The sequence below is a fragment of the Chiloscyllium punctatum genome, chromosome 2 (assembly GCF_047496795.1).
Source record: "Chiloscyllium punctatum isolate Juve2018m chromosome 2, sChiPun1.3, whole genome shotgun sequence".
NCBI classification, from domain to species: domain Eukaryota; kingdom Metazoa; phylum Chordata; class Chondrichthyes; order Orectolobiformes; family Hemiscylliidae; genus Chiloscyllium; species Chiloscyllium punctatum.
The window spans coordinates 71,635,168-71,652,977 of NC_092740.1; the positions used below are offsets into that span (position 1 = coordinate 71,635,168).

Sequence of the window (17,810 nt, forward strand, 5' to 3'; positions counted from 1 at the left end):
ACAGGGACGGACCAGATTTTTCATTGCCAGTTGGAAAGCGGAAGTTGTGTCGATTGAAGGCCCCAGTATCCAGTCAAATCGAGAGGCTTGAGGAGCTAGGATACAGTCAGCAAAGTGCAGAGGGAGGACTTCTGGTTTGCTCCCGGCTGACTCAACGGGAAGTGGTGTGAGGCGATATGGTGTATATGGACAAAACTCACGCTGATAAGGAGAGGTAGGAGCTGGCGGAGCCTCTGCTTTTAATGCGGTGAAGTTTGGAATGATCCGGGCACCTCATGGTTTGTATCGGAATGTCCGAGCATTCTATTCCGGAACCTCTGCAACCAGGTCTATTGTGTCGTCATAGAGCGGATTGGCGTTGCCCGGTGACGGGTCCAGTGGCCATGCGCACGCTGATTCCTTTGGGAAGTGCCGGTGGCCGGCAGCTCACTCCTTTCGGGATAATCCAGCCCAGCCTCTCATCTACCGGCTGTTGGGCCGGACATAACGTGGGACTGACTTGGAGATGCCGAAGCCAGAGTCAGAGATACAGACACTGGTGTTGGTTGATATTTCTTGTGGGGGATAAAGCCACCCAGTAACCATTATCGTGGCTTCACGCAGTCACAGCCTCTCGAATTTTTTGAACAAGGCCTCGGTTTATGTCTTTGGTAGATCTCTATTGCACATGCCGATGTCTGCGAAACTGCAATAACGGGGAATCTCTTACAAGCATTGTCTGAAATTCCCTTTGAAAAAGACATTGACTAACAATAGCTGGGAGCATATGAAGGCTTTTTAAAAAAAAAGTCTAACTGAAACACGTCAATGATGAAATGTTATTTTTGCTTTTAAAGACCAAATTTAAGGTGTTATTTAAGTGCTATGAAGCAGCACCTGCTCAGTGATGCCCGGTGTGGGTTCTGCCAGGGTCACATACTCCTGACCTCATTTGGTCCAAACATGCTGCTGAACGTGAGCTGAATTCCAGAGTGAGGTGACTCAATATCAAGGCCACATTCAATGGAGCGTGGCAGCAGGGAACCCTGAGAAAAGTAGAATCAGTGGGTATTGGGGGCAGCCTTTCTGCTAGTTGGAGTCATACCTGGCACATAGGATGATGGTTGTTTGGCCTTTGTGTGGTCATCTCATCTCTAGGACATTTCTGTAGAGGTTCCTTAGGATAGTGTCCTAGACCCATTTGTCTTCAGTGATTTCATCAATGACCTTCCTTCTGTCATAAGGTCAGAAGTGGAGATGTTTGATTATTGCACAATGTTCATTATTAATGACTCCTCAGATACTGAAGCAGTCCATGTTCAAATGCAGCAATACTTAGACAATATCTGGGCTTGAGCTGACAAGTGGCAAGTAACATTTGTCAAGAAGTGTTGTGCTGGAAAAGTGCAGCAGGTCAGGCAGCATCTGAGCAGCAGGAGAATCGACGTTTTGGATATAAGTCCTTCTTAAGCCATTTCTGATTTTAAAAAAACGCACTTTTCGACTCTGATCTCTATCATCTACAGTTCTCATTTTCTCCTAGTCACTAGTAACATTTGTGCAACACATCATTTAATGACTGAATATAGATTGTATCTTTATTGAGTACAATGATGTTACCATCTCTGAATCCCACTATGAACATCCTGGGGGTCACCTTTTAACCAGAAACTAGACTGGGGCACCTGCATGGGCCCCAGCTACGCCTGCCTCTTTGTCAGATACATGGAACAGTCCATCTTCCGCAGCTACACCGGCACCATCCCCGATCTTTGCCTCTGCTACATTGATGACTGTATTGGAGCTACCTTGTGCTCCCTGGAGTAAACAACTTCACAAACACCTTCCACCCCCAGCTCAAGTTTGCCTGGACCATCTCTGAACCTCCCTCCCCTTCCTGGACCTCTCCATCTCCATTTATGGTGACTGACTCAACATGGACATCCATTACAAACCCACCGTCTCCCACAGCCACCTGAACTACACCTCTTCCCATCCTGACACCTGTAAAAATGCTGTACCTTATTCCCAAATCCTCCATCTCCAATGCACTTCTGTCCTTGAACTCCACCCCCTCCAATTGCAGCAAGGACAGGATTACCCCCCCGTCCTCACCTTCCACCCCATCAACCTTCAGATATATTGCATCATCCTCTGCCATTTCCACCACCGACAAACAGACCCAGCACCAGAGGTGTATATCCCTCCCCACCCCTAACTGCATTTCAGAAAGACCATTCCCTCTGTGACTCCCTTGTCAGGTCCAAGCCCCCCATCAACCCACCCACCCCTCCTGGCAACTTCCCCTGCCATGGCAGGAAATGCAAAACCTGTGCCCACACCTCTGTCCAAGGTCCCAAAGGACCCTTCCACATCTGACAGAAATTCACCTGTACTTCCACACACGCCATCTAGTGCAGCTGTTACACCCGATGTGGTCTTGACACTGGGGACTCAGGACACCTACATGCAGATCATTTCATAGAACATCTCTGGGGCACCCGCACCAACCAACCGACCCCACTGTCCTGTGGCTGAACTCTCAAACTCCACCCCCCCCTCCCCCGCCAAGGAGATGCAGCTCCTGGGCCGCCTCTATCGCCAAATCCTAACCACCTGATACCTTGATACCTGGAGGAAGAATGTCTCATCTTCCACCTTGGGACCCTCCAACCAGACAGGATCAATGTGGATTTCACCAGTCTCTCCATTTCTCCTCCCCCGCCTTATCCCAGTCCCAACCTTCCAATTTGGCCCTCTTGAATGGTCCTACCTGTCCATCTTCCTTCCCACCTATCTGTTCCACCCTCCTCTCCGACCTATCACCATCACGCCCACCCTTATCCTACTTATCACATTCCCAGCTAGCTCCTCCATGCTCCCCTCCCATTTATCTCTAAGCCTTCTTGGTCCAAAAGCCTCATTCCTGTTGAAGGGCTTATGCCCAAAATGCCGACTCTCTTGCTCCTGGGGTGCTGCCTGAGTGGCTGTGCTTTTCCAGCACCACACTCTTCGCTCCAGAAACTAGACTCACCATATAAATACAATGGATATAAGAGCAGAGCAGAGGCTATGAATACTGCAGTGAGTAACTCCCCTCCTGACTCTGTAAAGCTTATCTGCCATTCACAAGGCACAAGTAAACAGTGTGATGCATTACCTGGATGAGTGTTGCTCCAACAATACTTGAAGGTTGACATCAGGCAGTACAAAGCAACTTGCTTAATCGGCATCACATCCACAAGCATTTATTTACTCCCTCTACCACCAACACTCTGTATCTGTAGTGTGTATGATCTACTAGAGGTAGTGCAGAAATTTGCCCAGGAGCCTTAGCACTTTCCAAACCCATCACCACTTCCATGTAGAAGGACAAAGGCAGCAGGTAAATGGGTGAACCATCACCTGACTTGGAATCATGTCACCATTCCTTCACAACTAGGGATGGGGAATAAATGCCAGCCAGGCAGAAATGCCCACATCCCACAAGAATTTTAAAAAAGCTTTCATCAAAATTATCCAGACCTTTATGCGGAAAAAAAGTTAAAATCAATGTTAATAGGAGCAAATAATCATTAAAAGCAATGAGTTAATTTCTTAAAGTAGAGATGATTTTAAATAACTTAGGAAAACCTTTTCTTGATGGGTTCAAAATCTAAATCAAGCTTTTTTGTCTTTGAAGGTTCATTTGCATATATCCAGCATACATAAACAGTAAAAAGACTATAGCAGAAGGAAGAAGGATACCAATCGAAAAGGTGAGAAACTAAGGAAGATTTCTAATTGTTTAAAAATAAATTGCATTCTGATTAGTGAATGTGTTTTGAAGATGAAGTCTCAACAATAATGGCCCTTATTTCTATGTTGCACCTTCGGTCTCTTAGACTATCTTGGCAGGGAAATGGCATATAGAGAGATGATTCGGTAGAGAGGATGAATAGCCAAACTTAGAAGAGACAACAAGGGAGTCAAAAACGTATACAGAGATTGCAGGAAAAACCCAGCAGGTCTGGGCAGTATCTGTGGAAAGAAGTCAGAGTTAACATATTGGGCTGAGTAACCCTTCTTCCGAACTGATGGTATCTGGGAAAAAGTTGGGTTTTGTGCAGAAGATGGGGGGGTGGAGCTAAATGATAGGTGGAGATAGAGCCCAAAAAGAGAGAACAGTTGAACAGACAAAGGAGTGGATAACGATCTGGCTTGGAGGGAGAATAGCTGTTAATAGGGACTGTTAGGGTCAGGATAACCCATATTTAGCCACTATGCCCATACCCCAACCCACCCCCAAACACACAAAGTTAAGTTATGAAGTCAGGTAACTGGTTGAAGTATCATTTGAAGAAGCATTTTACAGACCGTGATTATAACTCTGTTAGGTTCAGGATTGTTATGGAAAAGGATAGGAATGGGCATGAAATCCAAGTTCTAAGCTGGGTGAAGGCTGATTTTTTAATAGGTCTGGTATGATTTGGCCAGAATGGACTGAGAGCAGATAGTTTTAGGTAAATCTGTGTCAGAGCAATGAGATGCATTTGAGCAGGAAATAGGGAGGGTACAGGGCAAACTTGTTCCAATACAGATAGAGTGGGACAACAAATCGTGTGAAACCTGGGTAGCAAGGGAGAGATGGGATTGAATAAAGAAAAAGGGACATTTATGGCAGATACGGCTCAAAACAGCAGAAACCTTACAGGAATACAGAATGTGCCAGGGGACACTGCAAAAAGGAAATTAGGACAGCAAAAGGACGCATGAAGGAATAATAGGTAAAATAAAGGAAAATCCGAAGTTATTTTACAACAAGAGTCATAGAGATGCACAGCATGGAAACAGACCCCTCAGTTCAACCTATCCATGCTGACCAGATATTCCAATTAAATCTAGTCCTCCCAACATCCGGCCCATATCCCTCCAAACCCTTCCTATTCATATACCCATCCAAATGCCTCTTAAATGTTGCAATTATTCCAGCCGCCACCACTTCCTTTGGCAACTCATTCCATACACGTACCACCCTCTGTGTGAAAAAGTTGCCACTTAGGTCTCTTTTATACCTTTCCCCTCTCACCCTAAACCTATGCTCTCTAGTTCTGGACTCCCCAACACCAGGGAAAAGACTTTGCCTATTTACCCTATCCATGCCCCTCATAATTTTGTAAACCTCTATAAGGTCACCCCTCAGCCCCAGCCTGTTCAGCCTCTCCCTGTAGCTCAAATCCTCCAACCCTGGCAACATCCTTGTAAATCTTGTCTGAACCCTTTCAAGTTTCACAACATCTTTCCAATAGGAAGGAGACCAGAATTACACGCAATATTCCAACAGTGGCCTAACCAATGTCCTGTACAGCCGCAACATGACCTCCCAACTCCTGTACTCAATACTCTGACCAATAAAGGAAAGCATACCAAATGCCTCCTTCACTATCCTATCTGCCTGCGACTCCACTTTCAAGGAGCTATGAACCTGCACTCCAAGGTCTCTTTGTTCAGCAACACTCCCTAGGACCTTACCATTAAGTGTATAAGTCCTGTTAAGATTTGTTTTCCCAAAATGCAGCATCTCACATTTATCTGAATTAAACTCCATCTGCCACTTCTCAGCCCATTGGCCCATCTGGTCAAGATCTGTTGTAATCTGAGGTAACCCTCTTCACTGGCAACTATACCACCAATTTTGGTGTCATCTGCAAACTTAGTAACTGTACCTCTTATGCTCGCATCCAAATCATTTATGTAAATGACAAAAAGTAGAGGACCCAGCACTGATCCTTGTGGCACTCCACTGGTCACAGACCTCCAGTCTGAAAAACAACCCTCCACCACCACCCTCTGTCTTCTACCTTTCAGCCAGTTCTGTAGGGAAAGAGTAGGACCCATTATGAACCATTGTGATAATTTGTGCCTGGAGCCAGAGGATGTAGTTAGGTTTGTAAACACTTGTGAAAGGGACGTTGAGGGTATAAAAATCAGAGAGAAGTACTGTGATGTTTGTGAAGAAGTTAGCAATAGATAGAATAGACAATAGACAAAAAGTGCAGGAGTAGGCCATTCTTCCCTTCGAGCCTGCACCACCATTCAATATGATCATGGCTGATCATCCTTAATCAGTATCCTGTTCCTGCCTTATCTCCATAACCCTTGATTCCACAATCCTTGAGAGCTCTATCCAACTCTTTCTTAAATGAATCCAGAGCCTGGGCCTCCACTGCCCTCTGGGGCAGAGCATTCCACACAGCCACCACTCTCTGGGTGAAGAAGTTTCTCCTCATCTCTATCCTAAATGGTCTACCCTGTATTTTTAAGCTGAGTCCTCAGGTTCGGCACTCACCCATCAGTGGAAACATGTTTCCTACCTCCAGAGTGTCCAATCCTTTAATAATTTTATATGTCTCAATCAGATCCCCTCTCAGTCTTCTAAACTCAAGAGTATACAAGCCCAGTCGCACCAGTCTTTCAGTGTAAGGTAATCCCGCCATTCTAGGAATTGACCTCATGAACCTACGCTGCACTCCCTCAATAGCCAGAATGTCTTTCCTCGAATTTGGAGACCAGAACTGCACACAGTACTCCAGGTGTGGTCTCACCAGGCCCCTGTACAGCTGCAGAAGAACCTCTTTGCTTCTATACTCAATCCCTCTTGTTATGAAGGCCAGCATGCTATTAGCCTTCTTCACTACCTGCTGTACCTGCATGCTTACCTTCATTGACTGGTGTACAAGAACACCCAGATCTCTTTGTACTGCCCCTTTCCCTAAATTGATTCCATTTAGGTAGTAATCTGCCTTCCTGTTCTTGCCACCAAAGTGGATAACCATACATTTATCCACATTAAACTGTATCTGCCATGCATCTGCCCACTCACCTAACTTGTCCAGGTCACCCTGCAATCTCCTAACATCCTCATCACATTTCACCCTGCCACCCAGCTTAGTATCATCAGCAAATTTGCTAATGTTATTACTAATACCATCTTCTATATCATTAACATATATTGTAAAAAGCTGAGGTCCCAGTACTGATCCCTGCGGTACCCCACTGGTCACTGCCTGCCATTCCGAAATGGAGCCGTTTATCACTACTCTTTGTTTCCTATCAGCCAACCAACCTTCGATGGAAGTTAGGACTTTGCCCCCAATACCATGCGCCCTAATTTTGCTCACTAACCTCCTATGTGGGACTTTATCAAAAGCTTTCTGAAAGTCCAGGTACATTACATCTACTGGATCTCCCTCATCCATCTTAAGAGTTATGTCCTCAAAAAATTCCAGAAGATTAGTCAAGCATGATTTCCCCTTCATAAATCCATGCTGACTCTGTCCTATCCTGTTACTACTATCCAGATGTGTCGTAATTTCATCCTTTATAATAGACTCCAGCATCTTTCCCACTACTGAGGTCAGACTAACTGGTCTATAATTTCCTGCTTTCTCTCTCCCACCTTTCTTAAAAAGTGGTATAACATTAGCCACCCTCCAATCCGCAGGAACTGATCCCAAATCTATTGAACTCTGGAAAATAATCACCAACGCATCCAGGATTTCTCGAGCCACCTACTTCAGTACCCTGGGATGTAGACCATCAGGCCCCGGGGACTTATCAACCTTCAGACCTAACAGTCTCTCCAACACCAATTCCTGGCAAATATAAATTCCCTTAAGTTCAGGTCCTTCAGCCACTTGGAGGACTGCTTGTGTCTTCCCCAGTGAACACAGATCTGAAGTACCAATTCAATTCTTCTGCCATTTCTTTGTTCCCCGTAATATATTCCCCTGTTTCTGTCTTCAAGGGCCCAATTTTAGTCTTAACCATTTTTTTGCCTTTCACATACCTAAAAAAGCTTTTACTATCCTCCTTTATGTTATTGGCCAGTTTACCTTTGTACCTCATTCTTTTTCTGTGTTTTTCCTTCTTAGTAATCTTCTGTTGTTCTTTAAAAGCTTCCCAGTCCTCCGTTTTCCCACTTACCTTTGCTATGTTATACTTTTTCTCTTTTAACTTTATATGTTTCTTAACTTCCCTCGTCAGCCACGGCCACCCCTGCCTCCTCCTAGGATCGATCTTCCTTTTTGGAATGAATTGATCCTGCATCTTCTGCATCATACACGGAAATATCCGCCATTGTTCCTCCACTGTCATCCCTGCTAAGGTATTGCACCATTGAACTTTGGCCAGCTCCTCCTCCATAGTTCCCTTTATTCAACAGAAATATTGTCACTTCCGATTGTGCCCTCTCCCTCTCAAATTGCAGACTGAAGCTATTTGTATTATGGTCACTACTTCCCAATGGCTCCTTCACTTTGAGATCCCTGACCAATTCTGGTTCGTTGCACAATACCAGATCCAGAAATGCCTTCTCTCTGGTCGGACGTTCTGAGTAGTCTGGCATGCTTAAAAATAGTCTCCATGTCAGATTAAAAGTATCCCAGGCTGGTAAGTAAGTCAAGGGAGGATATAATAGGTTGATAATAATTTTCACTTCCTTCCTAGCCACAGAAAAAGTGTTGGATAACAATTCCATTTCTCAAGAAGAGATAAATCAAGAAACTAAGCATCGTAAATCTAACCTTATTGGAGATGAAAATTTCAGATGGACAGAGTTAATCTGCATTTGGAGAGGCAGGGATTAGTCAATAACAGCATAGTTTTGTTAAGGAGGAACCATGTCTGACAGATCTGATTAAATTTTTTGAAGATAGACCAGGTGTGTAGGTGACAATGCATTTGATGTAGTCTACTTGGACTTCAGCAAGGCTTTTGATTAGGTTAGAGTGTGAGTAGGGAAATCTAACTGCAACCAAACAGAAATTGCTGTGAAAACTCTGCAGATCTGGTAGCATTTGTGGAGAGAAAAGGGGCATCCGAGGAGCAGCATTCCTGATGAAGGGCTCTGGCCCAAAACGTCAATTCTCCTGCTCCTCAGTTGCTGCCTGACCTACTGTGCTTTTCCAGCAATACACTGTCAACTCTGATCTCCAGCATCTGCAGACCTCGCTGTCTTCCCTGTGCAGAGTAAGCAGAGTTAACATTTCAGATTCAGTGACCCTTCTTCAAAACTGGGAAGTTTTAGTGAAACTGTATAATGTGTCCAGAGCACATCTGGAGCACTGTTAGCAATTTTGATCTCCCTATTTAAGAAAAGTATATTATTTCATAAGAGGTAGTTTATGCCTTCATACTAGAATGATTCCCAGTATGAAGGAATTGTTTTATGAACAAAGGTTGTGTCTCTACTCATTGGAGTTCAGAAGAATCCGAGATGATCTCATTGAAACATATAGGAGTCTTAAGGGGCTTGATCGGATAAATGCTGACAGGATGTTTCCCTCACGGGAGGGTTGAGGACCAGGCAGCATTGTCTCAGAATAAAGGGACACTAATTTTTAGACAGAGATGAAGAGGAATTTCATCTGAGTGTTGTGAGTCTTTGGAATTTCTTCCTACAGAGATCTGTGGCAGCAGATTCATAAAGTTATACAGCATGGAAACAGACCCCTTGGTTCAACTCAACTGCACTGACCAGACATCCCAATCTGATCTGGTCCCATTTTCCAGCATTGGCCCATATATGAATAGGAAGGGTTTGGAGGGATACGGGCCAGGTGCTGGCAGGTGGGACGAGATTGGGTTGGGGTATCTGGTCAGTATGGACGAGTTGGACCGAAGGGTCTGTTTCTGTGCTGTAAATCTCTATGACTGTATAACCCTCTAAATCATTCCTTTTTGTATATCCATCCAGATGCTTTTAAAATGTTGTAATTGTACCTGCCTCCATCCAGAAGCAGCTCATTCCATACTCACTCCATTCTCTGCATGAAAAAGTTACCTTTTGACTATGCACCCCATCCATGCCCTCATGACTTTATAAAGTCCTTATTCAAAACTTAGATAGGTTGATTGATTCTCGATCAGTCAGGGAATTAAGTGCTTTGGCGAAAATGCAGGCAAGTGGACAAGAAGAATGTCGGACCAGCATGACCTTTTTGAATGGTGGATCAGGTTTGGGGCTAAATGGCCTACTCCCGTTCCTATTTCTTGTGGTTCCGCGTGGGAGACTGATAGTGAAGGCCCATGGGTTCCAAATGAAATCGGCAAATTGGGTCTAGAATTGGTTGAGTGGCAGGAATCAGAGGGTGATGATCAAGGGAGTGTTTTTGTGACAGGAAGTCTGTGTCCAGTGGAGTTCAGGAAGGATCACTAGGACTCTTGTTGTTTAGACGTGAATGTAGGAAGGTTAATCAATAAGTTTGCAGATGATGCGAAAACTAGTCGAGCAGTAAATAGTGAGGAGGATAACCTTTTAGACTATAGGAGGATATAGACTGGCTGGTCAGATGGGCTGATCAATGACAAACTAAATTCAGTCTGGGATAAGTGATGCTGTTGGGTAGGACAAACCAGGCAAGGGAATACATGATGAACGGTTTGACCCTGAGAAGTACTGATGATCAATGGGACCTTGGTGTGTATGTCTAACATTTCCTTAACATAGTAGGACAGGTAGATAAAGTAGGTTAAGAAGGTTTGTGAGATACTTGCCTCTACTAGCTAAGGTACAGAGTTTAAGAACCAGGAAGTGATCCTTGATCTCTACAAAGGGTAGATATAAGGCAAGGGTGCAGGAGGTTTAGAGGGGTTATGAGGATTTCTTTTCCACCCAAAGTATGGTGGCAATCTGAAACTGATTGCCTACAAGGGCGCTGGAGGCCGAAACCCCCATAACATCTGTAGTACTGTGTTGCTCAGTAGTTAGCACTGCTGCCTCACAGCACCAAGGTCCTCGGTTCGATTCCAGCCTCAGGTGACTGTCTGTGCGGAGTTTCCTCCGGGTGCTCCGGTTTCCTCCCACAGTCCAAAGATGTGCGAGTCAGGTGAATTGGCCATGCTAAATTGCCCATAGTGTTAGGTGCACTAGTTAGAGGGAAATGAGTCTGGGTGGGTTACTCTTCGGAGGGTCGGTGTGGACTGGTTGGGCCGAAGGGCCTGTTTCCACGCTGTAGGGAATCTAAAAAGTATTTAGATGTGCATGTGTGATGCCAAGGCATACAAGTCTATGGACCAAGTGCTGCAAAATGGGATTAGAATAGTTAGGTGGGGATTTTTAAGACGCACAGACTTGATGGGCTGAAGGGCCATTTTCTGTGCAGCAGACCTCTGGCTGTTTGACGCATTCCTCTACTCCTTCTTTTAATTATCTTATCCTCCAGGTTGGTCTGGCACTGCCCAAACCTCTCACTGATTTCCATCTCAGAATTTCCTCAGTTTTTCATTTAGCTTCTACAGTAAGCTGCTTCTTAACGAGTGATTTTTAGTTTTAAACTTGACTTCACTTGCTCACATTATTCTTACCAGTTCACTGGCTTCAACCATGCAGATGTTTAATGTCTCTTCATTGTCCGGCTCTGTGTGACTGCCTGTGCGTGCGTGTATTCACAGTGCAGTCAGATCATTCCAGCATAAAAGCAGAACACAGTAGATGCTAGAAATAAAAATAGGAACTTCTGGAAAATTCTCCAAGTTGCAGGATATTGTGAATGGCTGTGTTTAAGGGCAATGTCCCTTGATGGGTAGAGTGTTGCAGTCCATGCGTGTGAAAAGTGACAGTTACACCTTGCTGAATGTGGCACAAAACGACCGTGCATACGTCACCAAAATTTATTCCACGCAAGAAAAAGTAACCAGACTGCAACAGTTATTTTAAATTTTAAACTAGTTGTAAGATCTGGGAAAAAGCAGGAATACATATACTCAGTAAATTTCTTTGCAACCTAACATGTCTCAATGTGTGCTGATAAGTCATGCTGACTATTTTTGCATTTGGTACTTGCAAAAATGGCAAGGTTTAAGCTTAGAAGAAAGTGAGGGGGAAGTAAAGAGAGAGGGAAGTGTCTAAGCATCTAGACACCCATGAATTCTAGGAGTTTATGATCCTTTAAGTCTGAAAGAAAAGAGGATGAGACACAAAATGACTTGAAATTAGCAAACTAACTATAATTTGTAGAAAATATAAATTGTCAATTTTGGCAGGAAGAATAAAAATGAAGCTATTATCTATATGATAAAATACAGAGTTCTGAAGTGCAGAGGGTGTTGCTGCGGATGTAGCCAAATGCTGGTATGTAGATACAGCAAATATTTAGGAACATAAATAAAATGTTATTTATTATAACGGGAACTGCATAAAGTAGGGAAGTTATGCTACAGTTGTACAGTGAGACCACAGCTGAGAACGGTGGACAGCATTGGTTTCCTTTAGTTAAGGAAGGATTCAAGGAATTGAAAATAGTTCAGAATCTTTATTAGCCTTGTAGCTGGCAAAGATGAGTTGTCATGAGGGAAGGTTGGGTAAGCTGGGTTTGTACCTGCTAGAGTGTAGAAAAGTAAGAAATGACTTAATTGAAATCTTTAAATCTTGAGGGGTCTTGATGGAGTCGATGCAGAAAGGACTCCTCTTGTAGGAAAATCTAGAACTAGAGGACTCTTTTAAAAATAGGGACATTTAAGATGTCTTTTTTTTTTCTCAGTCATGAGTTTTTGGATCTCTCTCCCTCAGACAGTGTAAGGTTATCATGTGGTAGACCAGAATGCGACGTAATCGGATTGGCTACAATCTTATAGAATGGTGGAGCAGGTTTCTGAGCCAAGTGGCCTACTGCTCCAACTCTCACTTTTACACTTTACCATATTTTTGTTTTGCTGTTTCAAAGGAGTCATCAGCTGAAGCCTGACTCTTTATTTCACTCCCTTAAAGTTGGCTGACTTGCTGAGTAGTTTCCTATTAATTTGAGCAATTGTCTCATTTTCTCTCCGAATTATTGGTATCACCAACGTATTTAGCACCTTTTTCCTCAGTTACAGATTGGTCCTTTTCAGATACAGGATTAGCTTGAAGATTGTGTACAACTGACACCAAACCCTTCTGTTAACTTTGTGAAAGTAGGTATCTTCAGTCCCTTCAACAGTTGCGGGACCTTTTGCTGTCTGTTCCTAGCTGCTGGAATTCTCTGCCTTAATCTCTTCCTTCTCTCATCAAATGTTAACAAATCTCCTGAAGGTCAACTTCTTTAGTAAAACTTTTGATTTTCTTGTATAATCATTCTTAGCATTATTTTTCTGTTTTCCAAGCACTTGCTTTGTGAAGTGCATATGTATAGGCTTTGCACAAAACGTGTAACATCTATTGAAGCTGTTTTGTCATTGAAACTTTATTTTCTGTGAAAGGCTGTTGAAAACCCAACTTTTGGAGAAATTCGAGATGTTTGTGCAGCAGCTGGACTGATTGTGGCTGTAGAGGTACTTATTGTAATTAATATTTTCCTGAATATTAAGATTCCTGGTGTTCTACCCACATCCTATTAATGTAGAATTTACACTGTTTTTCAGAATAAACTGTACCCACGTGAGTGGAACAGAGATGTACAGTTCAGAGGTAGAATACGAGTTCAACTGAAAAATGCAGATGGATCCTTTTGTTTGGAACAGTTTCCCACACGTAAGTAATTCCATCTGCAAAACATATACAGTGGTCTCTTAACTGTACGTCATTTCTGTGAGTGAGCTAATTTTTACTTTTATAATCCCATGCACTTTACTTTTTCAAAGCAAGTAGAGAAGTTTCACTATTAGATTTTTACTCATTTAAAAACAGAAATATATTAAGGTGCCATTAACCTAAAGATGGAATTAAGGTATTTGTCAAAGTGTCGCTTAACATACTTTTTAGCCAAGTTAAAACTGTTGGGAATAAAAAGGCAGTGAAAACGTAGAAATATGGCTAAGACATTGGAAACATGAAGTAATAATTTAGTTATTTTTCATACTGGATCAAAGTATACAATGAAATTCTTCAGAATTTGGAGATCTAAGAGCTATTAATAACAAACTTGGATATAAAGGACATCATTTCAAAGTTTGCAGATGACATCAGCTCTAAAATGTAGTTAATATTGGTAACAGAATTCAGACGAACTTAGACTGATTAAATGGCAGGTAAAATTTAACACCAGTGTGAAGTGATATATTTAAATAGGAAAAATGAGAATAAGGTAACAAACAAAATGTTACAATTCCTTTTAAAAGGGTTGCTATGATAGGGATACTCGAGTGCATGTACACAAATGTTGAAGGTGGCAAAACAAATGGAGAAGCCTTTTTTTTTGTTTAAAAAGCAAATGGGATCCTTGACTGCCTTAATAACTACAGCAGAGAATGTGAAAGGAAGGAAGTTCAACTACTTTCTAAAAGATTGATCTTAACTGGAGTACTTTGTTCAATTCTGAGTGCAATGTTTTGGGAAACATGTCAAGGTCTTGGAAAAGGCTCAGAAGAGATTTGCTGGAATGATAAGTGTTTGAAATGGAAAGAGCACGGGACTAATTACACAGTTCTGTGAAAAAGCTGGCACAGGCTTATTGTTCTGATCACCATCACACTGTGCTGTCCCATGTTATGATTTTAAAATTTTGGGTGAAGACTATTTTTCAAAATGTGTTCAGTTACAGTAGCAGTAAAAAATTTATTCTGCTTAAGTTAATTATATTAGTTAAAGAATGCCACTTGAGATGTGTGTGAAACTGATTTTTCAATCTGCTGCATAAAGACCAAAAGCCTTAAATCAGTGAACTTCATGTGTCCAATTGTACGGGAGGCAGTTTGTGTGGAAGTTCTGTTCATTTATGTACACTTTCCTATCAGTGATTTTGCTTATTTGACCATCAGCCATGATCTTACAATTTATAAAAGTGCTGAGTTATATTCATTTCGAATGGAAGCCTCTTGTCTTTTGATACCAATTTCTGTTTTATCTGCAGCCTATGATATTGCACTTCTAAAAATTACAATATGAAGTTGGGATGTTTGGTCTGTATTCACGTTACACATCGCGTGAGCAGCCTTTGTAATTCACTGTTTCTATAATACTTTATTCCTGTTTTCTTTAACTTCCTATCCAGCCTACTCTGAAACATTATGGATTTTATTTCAATTATTATCTCTGCCTTCCTGATTCCACTGGCTGAGTTTTTAATGGGGTATTTATAACCAGCAAAATCTTCCTTTTATTTTGTAAATTATGGAGGTTACCAATGACTGTCAACAATTGAAGACACTGGACAATCTGACTGACTTCACTTTGCAAGCACATATTTTTGACTGCTTAGCTTGGAACCTTGAGAGGGGCAAAAAGTCTAAAGATGTAGGAAGCAGAGTGCCTGTTTTTGAGAGAAAACATCTTGAGATTTTCTGTAGGACTACAGATGATTTTCAGGGGCTTTTTTGTTTCGTTCTTACTTGTTCATTTATTAGGTCATGCAGTCACATAACAATATATTCTGTATTTGTATTGATGTATGAGCTCATTCATCCTATGTAGTCCCTTGGGACTGAGGATGACTTTCTTCCACTCCAGAGTTGTGGGTCCTGAGATGACCACAATCCAATGCTGAATCCCTACACACTACCACAAATAGTGTTTGAAGAGGCAAATGGGTTGGATGCTTGGATTTCTACATGTGTTTGACCTTGACTGAGGCCAGTGTTCAAAATGAGGGACACCTTCACCGATACTTCTTTTCTAGTTTAATTGCTCTTGAGCACAAGATTCCCACTCGTCGATGTGGTTCTTCCACTTTTCAAGAAGGGTTTGAGAATGTCCATGAAATGTTTCCTCTGCCCTCCTGGTAACAACACAGCATGATGAAGCTCAGTCTTGTGTTGGACATGTGGAAATATATGGCCTGCCTAAAGCAGTTAATTGACTGTCACCAATAGCTTTATTGCTAGTGATGTTGGCTGAGAGGGCACTCGTATAGACCCGGACATAGTGCGAATTGCAGATGCTGGAAAGTCAGTGGATAGAGAATGGAGCTGAACAAAGCACAGCAGGCCAAGCAGTATCACGTGGACCATCTTTCCCTTCAGTAGATGGAGGCATCGCTGGTGACAAGTAACACTGATGTCCTATGGACCATGAGTGTGATGACACCTTTTGAGGTTTTTTTGTCACCAACAGTTCTGTTGCTTAGGTGACTAAAGGCTGCACTGGCACATTGATGATGAAATTCAACATTGTCTACAATGTCTTCCCTCCATTATTTTGAGGTACCCAAGCTATAGGAGAGTCTGGGACTGGAGAGCATGAAAAGTCACACGATAAGACAGATAAGGAGGTACTTCTTGAGGGTCATGAATCTGTGAAATTCTTAACCACCGAGGGCTGTCAAGACTGAGATTTACTGATTAAAAGTTTGTCAGGTAATCGAGGATTATGGGGAAAAGGTAGGAAAGTGGAATTGAAGATTCCAATCAGCCATGATCTTATTGAATGACAAGGGTTGAATGGCTGACTACTTCACGTATGACTAGTGATTACTTTTAAGTGACCAGTTGTTGTTGGGTTAGAAAAGGGCCACATCATGAGGTTTGAGGAGACCCCTCTGTTTTGTCTCCCGAGTTTTCTATGCTGAGTCTGCAAACAGAAGTTTAAACTGGATGAACTAATTCAAAACCACTGATAAATTTGTAAAGAAAATCTGTTTTCTATCTCCTCACACAGGAAAATCAATAATGTTATATGTGGCAGAAATGATTCCAAAACTGAAGACTAGGACCCAGAAGGCTGGAGGAGGAGATCAGAACGCACAACCAGGGGAAGGTGGAAAGAAGAGCAAGAAGAAGAAGAAGAAGTAATCCTGCTAATGTCACTAGCATTAAGTATTTATTTTGAAAACATTCTTGTATCATAAGCATTGTGTCATTTGACCTGGACTGTCTGACAAAGCTGCCATCATATTTTTCTTTATATTTTAATATTCTAATCAGCAGGAGCAAATAATTTAAACTATTACACTTACTTAGATTAAGTTGGAAATGTTTTCAAAAAATGTGTCCTATTATCAACCTTTCACTGCCTGGTTGTTTAAGTTGATGTCTGTTTAATAAAACAAATATAACAATAGATCCTGTGACAGCTGTGAGTTCTGTAAGGTGCAAATCAAGTCCCATCGTATGACTTTAAAGAGCAAAGCCACTTTTTAAAAATATTTTAGTGTTATTCATGTTTTCTAGCTCACCAGAATGGAACTTTAACTATTGAAGCAGGAACAGAATGTCTTTGACAAAGCACTTTTTGCGAGTAAGTGAATATTGGAAAAACACTAAAACAAGAATCTGTCCACTCGTGAAGCTGCAAAGTTTGGCTGCCCTGGATGCATGAACTCTATCATGACCCTCACTATATCTCCACACAAATGAATAGCTGTAAAGCACGTTAAAGCTGCCAAAAGTCTTTTTCTTCACTTTAACAAAAATTGGCGTATTTGTCAAATTGATTGTAATAAAATAAGTTGTTCTGTTTTCAGTTGGTGTCATATTTTCAAAACCAAACTAAATTTAATTGTCAAAGCCAAAAGAACTGCGATATCGTTGGAAAGGCTTAGCACTCTGATTTCTCTGCACAGATGCGACTCGAGTTAATGTTTTGGCTCCAGTGACCCTTCCTCAAAACTGATATTGGTAGCTAGGAAATGGTTGGTTTTATGCAGGGGGTAAAGAGTAAACAATAGTGAAGATAGAGCCCAAGGACAGAGAAGAACATTTGGACAGACATAGGAGTGAATAGCAATCAGCCTAGGAGAATGAATAGTTACTAATGGGGATAATGAGTGACTGACAATGGGTTGTGTGCAATAACAGACCCTGTGTGTAAACAAGGCCTGGTGTGTGGGGGTTGGGGTGAGGATATGGGAGAAGGTGCCTCAAGCCCTACAGTTGTTGCACTCAATATTGAGTTTTGAGGCTGCAAAGTTCCCAAGCAAAAAATCAGGTGCTGCTCTTAC

At 42.2% G+C, this 17,810-nt stretch overlaps 1 protein-coding gene across 4 annotated transcripts; it reads left to right on the top strand.

Moving 5' to 3' along the window:
* Window positions 1–45: 45 nt before the first annotated feature.
* Window positions 46–16,930, top strand: srp19 (signal recognition particle 19). 4 transcript variants are annotated; one of them, XM_072583748.1, is made up of 5 exons: window positions 46–214; window positions 3,662–3,737; window positions 13,198–13,269; window positions 13,360–13,468; window positions 16,529–16,930. In XM_072583748.1, exons 1-5 carry the CDS (start codon window positions 177–179, stop codon window positions 16,660–16,662), a joined length of 429 nt encoding a protein of 142 aa, XP_072439849.1. In that variant the 5' UTR covers window positions 46–176; the 3' UTR covers window positions 16,663–16,930. The 4 variants fall into 4 exon arrangements, with proteins under 4 accessions (XP_072439849.1, XP_072439864.1, XP_072439873.1 ...); XM_072583757.1 differs by lacking the exon at window positions 46–214 and adding an exon at window positions 383–540; XM_072583763.1 differs by lacking the exon at window positions 13,198–13,269.
* Window positions 16,931–17,810: the final 880 nt, after the last annotated feature.

Coding starts and splice junctions, on each gene's coding strand:
- srp19 (XM_072583748.1), top strand. CDS start 177: ATGGTGTATATGGACAAAACTCACGCTGATAAGGAGAG. Junction 215..3,661: donor ACTCACGCTGATAAGGAGAG/GTAGGAGCTGGC, acceptor TTGTCTTTGAAG/GTTCATTTGCATATATCCAG. Junction 13,469..16,528: donor TTTGGAACAGTTTCCCACAC/GTAAGTAATTCC, acceptor CTCCTCACACAG/GAAAATCAATAATGTTATAT.